Here is a 12,145-nt window from a genome sequence, read left to right as displayed (position 1 = left end):
AAGTTGAAATTTGGAAGGCACCCGTGGATACGGCTAGCCATGGGTTGTGAAAGAATGGTGGAAAGGAAATGAACTTTATTTTTTGTTTGGGAACCACCTATAATGTGTCTAGCATGGAAGATGTTGGGAACTTTTGGTCGTGACGTTGACAGGAAAAGCATGTCTCTCAAAAACAATTTTTATCTCTCTATTTTAAACTTTGAGCTCTGGCACCTCTGCAAATCTCTGCTTCCCTCTGCGAAGGGCCTATTCATTATACGTTTATGCAATTTTTATTTTTAATTTGAGTCTTCACCTTCTCTTATAAGCACCAATTGGGGAGCACTATTGTCATACTTGTGCATTGGATGTAGTTAATATTGAGTGTGTTTTATGAATGGATCAATTATTTAGCATGACGAGCTAGGGATAACTTTCTTTAGCATTGATATTATGAAAAGACATGATTATTTGTTGGTATGCTTGAGTATTTATATTTTATGTCAAACTATAGACTATTTCTTTGAATCACTTGAATCTCAATATTTATGTGTAACATCCCAAATTTTCAATTTGGAAGTTTTACAATTATAGCTAAGCATCTATTGCATTTATTTAAACATAAAAGAACGCTAGCCAACTCTGCCTCACAGAGCTTCCCCGATTTGGTGCTTTCGCTGTCGTTGGATTGCGGTAAAATTCCCACCTGGCTCTTCTCGGCCGTTAGATATTCACCACATGTTTCACCTTGTTATTTCTTTCACGTGAGTATGACCGGTGGGCCAATTTGTTGGTGGGGTCGTATTGTGTTGGCTGGGTGTGGAGTGGACGGGTGTGATTGGTTTCTCCTTGCACAGAGCCCATTGGGCAACCGTGCGAACCCTAGCCCCAATCCACAGCCCCCACGCCCCTCACTCCTCCCTCCCTCGTCCGCCTCCACGCTCCCTCCCTCCTCCCTCCTCTTCCTCCTCCCTCGTCTCCACGGCCTCTGCCCTAGGAGCCCCACCGCCGACAGCTACTCCACCACCACACCCCTTCCTCCTCCTCGCCTTCCCATCGCTCGTGCACAGGTCGCTGTTCTGGCAGATCAGGGACAGTGCTGGGTCGTCAAGATGGGGTGGTTACGAAGGCTTCCCAGCCCAACGATGTTGTCATGGGAGGAGGCTCACCATCGAAGAGTAGCCCGATGTAGCCGCAGGTGCACAGCATCCAAAGAGGTGCAGCCGGGAGGAGGTAAGGATAAGTCGCTTGATTTACAAGAGCAGAGCAGCGGATTGGATCGAGGGGGCCTGCATGTCCACGCCGCCTAGAGTCACCCTGACTGTCGTCTCAAGCTGCAACCGCGAGTCAACTACACCACTGCCGCCAGGAATCCCATCCCCAGCAAGGTTACTTCCTCTGAATCCCTTCTCTACCTGCTCCTCCTGCCCTGCTTATTACATGTGTGATGTGTGTGTGCTTGCTGCTGTCGTGCTGCGTTCGTATGTTCTTGCTCACTGTGTGCGTGCGTTCTTGCTTGCTGTGTGCGTGCTTGCTGGCTTGCTATTGGGTGCTTTGTCGCTGGGTGTTGATCCACTGATGGCCTGATGCCGGTGCTTTGCTGTATATATATTTGTATAATGCTTGTATCATGGTTTATTGTAAACTGCTTGTTGTGGCTAACCTGTTGATGTTGCTGCTTTGCTGGCCAGGGAAGTTCAGTGACATAAAGACACATGAGATATTCAGTTATGTTGATTGGGGAAATTAATGATCATTCAGTCAACAAATGGGGCAGTATTCTGATCTTATTTCATCTCATGCATTGATTATTTATTGTCTTCTTTGCAAACATATTTTATTAATTATTCATATATACTTGTTGTATCTTTGTACTGCTGTTTTTAAAAATTGCCATATCCTATGTGCTTGTTTCCATATCGACGTATATGTGTTGTTATATGGTGCTTCATAGCAAAAACTTATACTTACTAAAGAAAGTGTTCCTTTTGTTGGTCCCATTGCTCCATAAGCATGATCACGTTTCTACTAATTGATTATACATATGATCTTTCTTTTGATTATTTTGCGATACTTCTGATTGACACTATGAGGTGCTTCCTTGTCATGCAGATTCATCCTTTACTTAAATACTGATGATGATATGGTTGTAAATTAGTCTGGTATGTGCCAATAGTTGTCTCCCCCAGAAGATTTTTTTTGTCAGAATAGCTTACCTAAAGAGTTGGTTTGCCCAGATGCATCATTTACTTATACACTAATGATATTGCTGTAGCTAAACAAATGGGTGAAAAACCACATCAACCCAGCTATAAGAATGCAATCTTATGATTCACGCTCACCTATGGTTGGTTGCTATATTGTACATTCTTTTGACGAAACTATATTGTACATTTAATAACCTGACTTCTTCCATGAGAGAGCACTACTTAGAGGTTTAAATGAGTGAGATTGGGTTTACGGACAAGAAGAGGAACCATGGGCGGGTGCTCTTGCGACTCTCGGCTAGTTCCAAGATTGTGCTTGATCGATTTATCTGTCTGTGCAGGGATGGCAAGGCAGCTTGAAGGTGGTCACGGCCATCTCGCAGAGATGGTGCAAGCTGTCAAGAATCACGGTGCCGGGGCACTGCACTTCACCGACGGGTGCAAGATGGTGGAAGTGTGTGAGTACCTGTTGAGGATGTCCAGGTGGACGTGGATGTCGTTGACCAAGCAGGTGTGTCTCTGCAAATTAATGTTGATGTTTTTTGCTCTTTTCAGATTTTAAGCTTGGTGTATAAACATACATGTCACTCACTGTATGTAACTTTCAGTGCAAGATTAATATAGGGGATAAATCATTATGGAAGGTATATGATTGAATAGCAAATTGGATGGATTTACTGTCATATCATTTATTTGTGACTGCATGATCTGAATTGCGCATCTCTGAAAATATGTTAGGCTCTTGCCCTTGGAAGATTAGACTGATGTGGTGTTGATTTGTAAATAAATGGCATGCTTACCATTTTGATTTAGGTGTGTAGGCAGAAGCGAAAAAAGAATCATAATCTCAGGTTTAGGCATGCACATGGCCACTGATCACAAATAAATAGGAACAAATGCAGTATTGTGATTTTGAGCAAGAGAAATAGAAGTACAGTTTATTGTTCATATTTTAAGCTACACTTGAACCTTGTCCTAATAACTAGGACTATTGTGATGTTGCCCTATTATAAGTGCCTTGCTTAAACGTTTGGTTAAGTCGAGTGTATAGCGAAGAGAAGGCTAGCTGAACCATGCTAAATATGGAAAGAAGCGGGAGCTATACACATGATCGGTTGTTCATCATTTCAAGTTTGACTTATTATTAGTTGATTACCTGCTTCTATGCGGTGAACAAATGAGTAAGCAGTTTTAGTTGATACATCGCCCTGACATCCAATTCAAACTATATTTTCTGCCTAAACTATTGCATACCTATGAGATCATGGGATAACTCAGACACGAGCCGGTGTCCAGTGCGCAGTTGGGTGCATTATTTGGTGACATCCAGTGCTAACTGATTAATGCTTAGTAATCAAATATATTCCATGAAGTGCTTCTTGGTATTTTACAACCGTTTACTCTGAATTCTGGTCTTCATGCCTTCAGACAATTTTCAGGTTGCTTTTCCATGATTTCAAATAACTTATACTGCGCTCGGGGCGTATCTAGATCTAGCACAGAAGAGATGTGTTTCTTGAAGACCCGAAAAATGATAATACTAACAGAATTGTTTTTAATAATGCCAGTACTGCTCCATAAAATCTCTACTATTAAAGGAGAATCGAACGTCGTGATGGTTCGACCTCCTACGATGGTTCGACCTTCACGATCGCCTCGCTCCTCTCCACCCCACCCTCCTACGATTCCTGAAAAATCGGACTGCCTCCCCGCCCCTCCGCTCACGAGAAAAAGAAAAAAGAAAAAAAGAAAAACAACGCACATCCCCACGTCCTCGTATCCCACCTCCCACTCCCTTCCCCAAATCCCCCGCTCTCAATTCCCTATTCTCTCCAGAGAGGAATCACCGCTGCCGACCTCCTCCCTCCTATAGCGACGGAGGCGGACGCCGGGTTGGGTCGGACGCCCACGTGGAAGGAGCGGGAGAACAACAAGCGGCGCGAGCGCCGGCGCCGGGCCATCGCCACCAAGATCTTCACCGGCCTCCGCGCGCTCGACAGCTACAAGCTCCTCAAGGAGCTCTGCCGCGAGGCCGAATGGGTCGTGGAGGATGACGGCACCACCTACCGCAAGGTGAAGCCTCGCTTCTTGGTCTCGGGATCGAGATCGCCCCTCCCCCCCATCCCATGTTTCTTCTCTCCTTCTGTTTCCTGGATCTGGCCAACCTTGCTTGGATGTGTAGATCTGATTGTTTGGTTCGATTTATGGCAGGGATACAAGCAGCCGTCGTCCGGGCCGTTCGGTGGGGTCTCGTCGGTGGGCATGAGCCCTTGCTCGTCCTCGCAGCTGCTCGGTGCATCGTCGTTCCTGAGCCCGGTGCCTTCCTACCACCCCAGCTCGGCGTCATCCAGCTTCCCGAGCCCCACGCGCCTCGACAACCCCAGCCCCGCCTACCTCTTCCCATTCCTCCGTGGCCTCCCCAACCTGCCCCTGCTCCGGGTCTCCAACAGCAGGGGGTGAAGCAAACACTTATTGGGAGGTACTCAAAATTTGACCACTTTGTTGTAGAATCACGGTGCTGATCAATTAATCCTTGACTGATTTTGAATCTCTGCCAATAGTTCAACATCTTTTTTTAATCACAAGGTCTAAAAGGTATCATTCAAAATCTGCAGATGATCAGTAGTGTCAAACCCACATCCTCTCTGCCATCTTCTACATGAACTGCTTTGTAAAAAGTGGAAAATTGTTGCTCGTAATGTTGATGTGCAGACTACCAAATTGGGAATTTTTTTTATCATGGTGAAACTACACTGTAAAAAGTGAATCATATTAGTAATGTCTCCCAACTCTCAAATCGTTGCTTGTTATATTAATCTGCAGACTACCAAATTGGAAGATTTTCAATCATGATATGATTCTGAGAATGAATGCATGATTGCAGATGGCTACCAAACCGTAAAATTTCAACATTCAAAATATGTATTTTGTACTGGCAGTTTTGATGCATGATTGCAGCTGCATGTAGGTTTCGGTTTGTCCAAGAACTATCTATGTATACCGATAATGATTACTCCATCCGTCTCAAAATAAGTTTATTTTGTTTAGTACAGTTTATACTATAAAACTGTACTACCTGTACTAAATCAAAGATACTTATTTTGGGACTGGGGGAGTACTCTGTTTTCAAATGGCGCCTGTTGTACACATGACAACTGTGCGTGTATAAATTAGTTTCATGTTGCCTGCACGTTGAACTTATAATTCTTTTTCTGAATAATGTGTCATATTTTGATTCCCGTCAAAATGACCATTGCTATTTGCTTTCTAGACATCTTGTATGTGGCTTGTGGTGATAACAATTTTTATTTTTCTCAGGATTTGATTATGATCGTGAAGGGTATATTACAATTTTTCCACAATTTAATCTTCTCTGATAATCAAAGCGCTGCATAGTCTTATGTGCATTCATCAGAGCTATTCCACAATTTTTCCCCACTTATGCCTTTTTACACTTTTATATGTGTAGCTTTTAATTTTTTTAAGACATTCATTCTTTTTTTCTAAGTCTTCATGTGTGCAGAATTACTTCTGCGGTAAGCCGGAGTGTGACGTCTTCTCACGGGCTACTGTCATCAATCAAGGTGGTCATTGTCTATATCAAGCTTGACGAGTACTTCCTGAAGGCTGATTTCTACTCCCGCCGCGTTGCTGACCAAGGCCCCATCTACGTGGGAAGCTGCTATTTTTTTTGATAGATTGGCAATGAAATGCTTGGATAGGAGAAAAGAAATCGGAAGAGCATGAGATAAGATGTTGAGGACCTAAATAATGCACACACATTTACATATTTCATGTGATGGTAGTATGTCGTCGTAGTTTTTGTGTTGGTTGTCCTACTGAATGTTCCTGTCAGTCCTAACTCATCACATCACTCTCAAATTTCAGTCATGCTTGGAGCTTTTATCTCTAACTCTACAAAATCAGAAAGCATGTCTAAAGCTCAAGGTAATGTTGAAACTTGGAGGCGATCAAACCATATGCTTTTTGGGCTATAAGAGTTTAAACTAACTATTGCTTTTTGGGTTCTACGAGTTTGAACTAACTATTGCTAACATCCTGTCTTTGAATTTTCAGTTTGTATTTTCTTTTTGCAAAAGTTTGTATTTGTCCATGGTCAAGATAGGGGGCACATAGAGCTTGGTTTGTTAAGCTTCTTTATATTCTCAACGAGGTCAGGAGTTCCTCTTGAGAAGAAAGAGGACAACCTTTAACTCAACCTACGCCTTCAGAGAGAACTGCTTGAACTCAAGATGCTCCTCCCAGTCATTTGATTGATGCAGAAATAACCTTTTATGAGAGTGACCTAAAAGTCAGATGTTTTACATTAAGCATACATCTCTTGTAGGTCTATTTAACTTTGGGTTTGGGAGTATTATATGTTGTTTGAGAGGGTCTATTTTTTTAGAAAATATGATTTTGTTCTTTGTTTCTATACTTATCGAAGCTCATGTTTCTTTCCATTTAGTTGTGATATGACTTTGTAAGTTTCCATTCAAAAAGGAGATCAAATAATATTTTGAATCGATGACATAATAAATGAAAATACAAGATTTTGAATAGGGCTTGCCCACACGGCACTGTGGAAAAAGGTGAAGGGAAAGGAAGGGTGAGGAGTATAAAATGATGCAAGGGGGAGTTTTTAAAGACATACGACGATTGCCTAGGAAGAAATAAGAGGAAGAGAATCAATTTGTCCAGGAATTAAAACCAGTCCTATCATATCCGACACGCATTTTTCTAATTCAAAAAATTATTTGATCATAATGCGTTTTTGACTCGTGGCAACGTACGGGCATTCAGCTAGTAAACATAGAACTACAAAGCTCGTGTTCACTCCTTCCAAAAAATTCGTAACAGTTAATTCTGCTGTAGTTGTAGATGTACATCCTTTATTCTCGCAACAGTTAATTCTAAGGCCATTCATATCGTTGCAGATTTTGCCTATTCTCTAAGATGGATGATGATGAGCGGTGCAACCGAAAATTCAGAGCTGGGCTTTACACACTTCAGTGGGTAAGTGAAGTTCCAGTTTTTCTTCTGTACCCTATTACTGCTTTGTTGTACAGAGAGCAGTGAGTTTATATTAGCTAAATGTTAGACTGGAATGCAGGAATAGCATGACAACACCAAGGTAGAGACCTAAAGGGAAGCAAGGGAATGGACCAAGGAAACTAGAACTGTGTTGTCATGATGTGGGTCGTGTCGTCTTCGTCCATCTCCATGGAGGCATATATACATAGGTTAGGTATAGGAAAGGAGACCGTCTCCATGGAACTCTGACTGATGTGTAATGTCCTCATAGGACTGGACCGTTTACAGAGGGAGTACTTGAAAATAGATTCTTTATATATTGTTTGGTTCCATCAGCCGCATAACCTAAATTAGCAATTTGGTATAACAGTGTAGTGTAACCATTGTGCTTGCTGCAGTCTTACTTTAGTGTTGAAATGTTTTTGTTGGCTTGTTCTGTACTACGAAATATTTTTGTTTTCCCAGCCATTGTTTTCTAAATCCTATCAGCATATTACCTGATATGGCCTTTGAAGTTTCTGTTTTCTAACGAGCTTTGCACCGGTCAACTTGAGTATGGTATGGTTTATTCTTTTCTATTGCGGCTATTCGAGAGAAATTTAGAGCTCCACAACCTTCTGAAGACTTAGCAGAGATGAAACAATCAATCAGTTGAGATGCATCACATGATCTTTTTCTCTTGACATTTATGGGTATTGAACCCATAGATCAGCTTATCAGTGGAACTGTTATCGGGTTGAGAAGGTGTCACAAAAACTAAAGAGCAGTTTTAACATGGTCCCTGATTAACTCTTACCTTCTTACCTATTATGTGAAGGGGGTAAGAGGGACCTTGTTAAAATTAGCGAAAACTCAAAAATAGGGCGATTAGCTAAGGAAAGAAGCTAAGAAGCATTAGGAAGGACTTTTCGGATGGTACCGCGGTCAAATGCATCCTAGGATAGGTACTTTAAGAATTATGGTGTGTTCTTCTCCTTTTTTGTTTACCTTAGCCACATAGGTTAGCCTCAATTTATTATTATCCTTCTATTTAGAGTAGATGCTTCCATCAGAACTGGTATCCACAGGGTCAGTTCGAGATCCCCTCATGCTCAACCATCGCACTGACCTACGACACCATCGATTCTCAATCAAAACAATGTCAGCTTATAAATAACCATTGGAATAACTGCAGAAATTTAGTTCCATATGAGTGCATCCCTAAATAGAAAGGATCGCATCACAAGATCTATAATGCCTAGAAAACGAGACAAAAGGGGTGGGAATCGCCACAAAAAAGAGGGGAGATGCAAGATCGAGATAAATGGAAAGTAAATCCATGCATGCAGACAAATCCGAAATCAAAAGAGGTAAGAAATTGCACCGCTCGGCTGATGAGGAAACGAAAGGAAGGGGATAGATAGTCTCCGCTGGATCCGCCCCTGCCGTTTCATATTCAGCTCCTCACGGGCCACAGGCATTGCTCTACGTGGGCTGGGCTAAATAACATATGTGCTATCCTAATACCTCCTCATCCCTATATCTCCGTATATGCACAACAAAGACATGTTTTTTTCTTAGGTTTCTTATCTTTTCCCTCTTTTTTGCAGGAAAAAGATGCACGGCCAGGTTTCTCATCATGATAACCATGTTTCAAACTTGCTAAAAAAGAACAACCATGCCAACTTTACTCTCTCATCATAGTGGCCATATTTTCAAACTGAACATATTCATATTATGCAAAGTTTCCCTTTTCCCAGACTATCATTTAACAACATAATAAACATGTTTAAAAAATAGCATGATTTAGTTGAAGGTTCTTGCAGCATGAAACTATTTTCATCGACATCATGTCTTCAGCAGGTCTCTGCGCCATTTGGCGCAACGGGTCAACTAGTTTTGTTTGAATAGTGGTGGAATTTGAAAATTTAAGAGGCATTTGAATTTTCTGTTTGAATTTGAGTTCACTTCAAACTGGCATTTGAAATTCATTTCAAAAATCCCTAACAAATACTTAATCCAAAGTATGAGACGAGGTAACATGACACCTCAAAAAGTCAGAAGAAAATAATGCCAAAAGTATTTGAATTCAAATTTGGATTTATTTAAAATTTTCAAAAAAAATGTTTTTTATAAAGTTTATATTTTTGCCTCTGGAAAATAGTTCACCATTTAGGATTTATTTTTCTGATCGTTTTGATATATATATATATATATATATATATATAGTCTATATAAAATTAATTTCTTTTTCTCTATTTCCTTGATTTTCTTTTCTGTCAAAATTTCAAAAAAAGAAACGAAAACTCTTGCGAGCGCTTGGACGGCGCTAGCCAGCCGGCCCACCAGCCAAAGCCCACCACTGGTCTCAATCCGCCAGCCACCAGCCGAAGCCCACCACTCGCCGCAGCTCGCTAGCCACCAGTCGTCCTGTCCCGCGCCCGAAACCATTCTATCTCGGCCACCCGAATGCCCGCCCGCTGACAGTGGGGCCCACACCCATCTTCAACCCCGCAATGATCATGTCGTATCTCATACGCGTCTAGAGTGCCGCCGCCGCTCTGATCTTCTCGTGATCATGCTACGAGTCTTCCCCTCGCCCAAGCAAGCTGCCCTATAAATACCAATGCCTCACCTCCCTCGACCCCCCCAAAAAAACCTCGCCAAAACCCTCCCACAACCTTCATCCCTGCCAAACCGATCTCGTCATCGTCGCTGCTGTTCACCGTCGTTTGCCATCACCGGTGAGCACCCGAGGGTCCCATTCTCTGTCAAAGACCTCTCCGTGCACTCGCGAACCTCTTTAACATGTTTTCATGTCCATAGGTCCGTCGGATCAACGCCACCACCAACACCGAACTCCATCGGATCACCACCTCGACCCACTGCTCGACCCCGACGCCGACGATGCCAACCACCACAACCGTCATGACCCCCTCGACATGCCTCCCTCCTCGACACCGGAGACCGCCGGAGCTGCCGCCCCTTCCACACCCGAGCGCCTCATCGTCGTCGTCCTCTACGGTAAGCTGCCACTATATTTGCCCCGTCTGATCTTAATCTAACGGCCTAGATTAGTTTTTGCGAACGGTTAGTTTTTAATTTTTAGATCGGTTTATTTTACGGTTTAGTTTTGGTTTAGGTCAAACCGGATCGCGGTTGGTTTTATTTTATACACCACGGTTGGATTTTTTCTTAAGGTTTGGTCGTCCGCCACCACCTCCCGCGTGCACACCCCTTCTAGCCACTGGCAGCGCACGCACGTAGCACACCATCCGATCGATAGCATTTTTTATTTGTTTTTGTTTTAAAAGCAGAATAGTTTCAATCTTATAAAATTCATATCTCCTAGGATTTAAGAGTTTTAATTTGATTCTTTTTGCGTTAGATTGGAAATTTTATGAAGTTTCTGCAGATATCAAGTTTTGACTATGTTTGAAAGTTTAAATTTGAATTTGCATGAATTTTGTTCAAATCACTAGATTGGCTATAACATGGGCTACGAATATTAATTTTTTAGTGTTTCTACCTGATAATGGTTCTTTGTGACCTTATTTATCAGTAGGAATTAATTGGTGAATTTTAGGATTATTTAAAATTAGGTTTTAACAAAACAGTACTATTTTAGTGTTTTATAGCTTCGTTGTCTTTTCTTCTAATTTTAATTAGTTTATTTTTTTTATTTTTTTATTTTTGACACGTTCATTTAGTTTCTGTTATCTTAGTGGTAGCAATTTTATTTGTAGTAAAAATATTTTTAGTGTATTATTTCCTTTTGTTATGCTAGGAAACTTGTTTTGAGCATTATAGGAGTTTCACAAATGACTTTAATGTGATTCTTTTTGCATAAACTTTTCTATGTGTTTTTCTTTCTGTTATTTACTAAAAACAGTATTTTTGTTCTGTTAAAAATTTATTAGTGATAGAAAACTTATTTGTAGCTTGATTTACTTGTAGTAAAACTTTGCATTGAGTTTTGGTGAATTCCTTGGCTTTGTTTTGGTGTTCTTTGTGCGTTTTAATGATTGTGTTATTACTAGCTTTACTTGTCGTTATGTTATTATTTTGTGTGATGGTATGCTTATATATGTCTTGTTTGTTTTGATAGAATACCCGGAGTGTGAGGCTTGCTATTACGAGTCGTTAGAGTTTGAAGATCGTCACCAAGGCAAGTCATTTGATCATGTATTTAATTACCTATGATTTTTATTGCATTAGTAGTTATCCTCCCCACCATGCATGCAAGTAGGTGAATTTGAGTTATGATCTTGATTAGTATCATGTGGTAGGTTGAACCCAAACCCCCATGTTACCAATGCCCGGGAAATGTTGTACTCCCTCCGTTCCTAAATATAAGGTGTATAGTTTTTGGCACAGAAATTAAAGAACGCACATGGAGGGAAGATTTCAAAAGTTTTGGGCGACATTACACCTGACTAATTGACATGAGAAAATACAAGAGCTTGCATGATATAAGGAAATGTGATCAAATCCCTAAAAAATTATCCAAACGTGGTGCAATGCAATACACCTTATATTTAAGATTTTTTTTCTCAAAATTATATACACCTTATATCAAGGAACAGAGGGACTAGTTATTTTGCTATGCTTCATAGATGGGGTTGGTTGAGTGAATTACATGGGAGTTGTGAGAGTTAAGATGATGAAAACCTCAAGACTTCAAGATCTCGAGATGGAATTCAATTCACCACTGGGTGGAGGACGGATGGAAGGGCACCCTGGAGTACCCGGTGGTTGACCCAGGGATGCATGGAGAAGCGCCACCATATCTTGCGGAAAGCTTCACACATGCACGAAGAGACAGATGGATATACCTTGACCGGAATCTTACTTGTGCAGTTGTAAGTCACTATGGGCTCTGGCTTGGTCGACCCTAGGCGTGACTCTGGACGGACGGTGCCAGCAGATGTAGAAGAACGGTAGGA

At 41.5% G+C, this 12,145-nt stretch overlaps 1 protein-coding gene across 4 annotated transcripts; it reads left to right on the top strand.

Moving 5' to 3' along the window:
- The first annotated feature begins 873 nt into the window (after positions 1-873).
- On the top strand, positions 874-7,585 carry LOC123111511 (protein BZR1 homolog 1). Of its 4 annotated transcripts, XM_044532317.1 has the most exons (8): positions 874-1,367; positions 1,671-2,141; positions 2,528-2,697; positions 4,023-4,259; positions 4,398-4,665; positions 5,710-6,134; positions 7,124-7,202; positions 7,300-7,585. In XM_044532317.1, the coding sequence occupies exons 3-5, from the start codon at positions 2,530-2,532 to the stop codon at positions 4,644-4,646; spliced, it is 654 nt and encodes a 217-aa protein (XP_044388252.1). In that variant the 5' UTR covers positions 874-1,367; positions 1,671-2,141; positions 2,528-2,529; the 3' UTR covers positions 4,647-4,665; positions 5,710-6,134; positions 7,124-7,202; positions 7,300-7,585. The 4 variants fall into 4 exon arrangements, 1 of the variants encoding a protein (XP_044388252.1); XR_006454509.1 differs by lacking the exons at positions 4,023-4,259; positions 4,398-4,665; positions 5,710-6,134 and having other exon boundaries at positions 880-1,367; positions 7,306-7,585; XR_006454508.1 differs by lacking the exons at positions 4,023-4,259; positions 4,398-4,665; positions 5,710-6,134 and having other exon boundaries at positions 880-1,367.
- The last annotated feature ends 4,560 nt before the right edge of the window (positions 7,586-12,145 follow it).

Source organism: Triticum aestivum, chromosome 5B (genome assembly GCF_018294505.1).
Source record: "Triticum aestivum cultivar Chinese Spring chromosome 5B, IWGSC CS RefSeq v2.1, whole genome shotgun sequence".
Taxonomy (NCBI): Eukaryota; Viridiplantae; Streptophyta; class Magnoliopsida; order Poales; family Poaceae; genus Triticum; species Triticum aestivum.
Note: the sequence above shows the minus strand (reverse complement) of the source record. Positions and strands in the feature narration are given on the sequence as shown.

What these genes read in the sequence shown, in the direction of transcription:
- LOC123111511 (XM_044532317.1), top strand. Translation starts at nt 2,530, where the DNA reads ATGGCAAGGCAGCTTGAAGGTGGTCACGGCCATCTCGCAGAGATGGTG. An exon ending in GGATGTCGTTGACCAAGCAG is followed by an intron (nt 2,698 to 4,022) that starts GTGTGTCTCTGC and finishes TATTCTCTCCAG; the next exon opens with AGAGGAATCACCGCTGCCGA. An exon ending in ACGGCACCACCTACCGCAAG is followed by an intron (nt 4,260 to 4,397) that starts GTGAAGCCTCGC and finishes GATTTATGGCAG; the next exon opens with GGATACAAGCAGCCGTCGTC.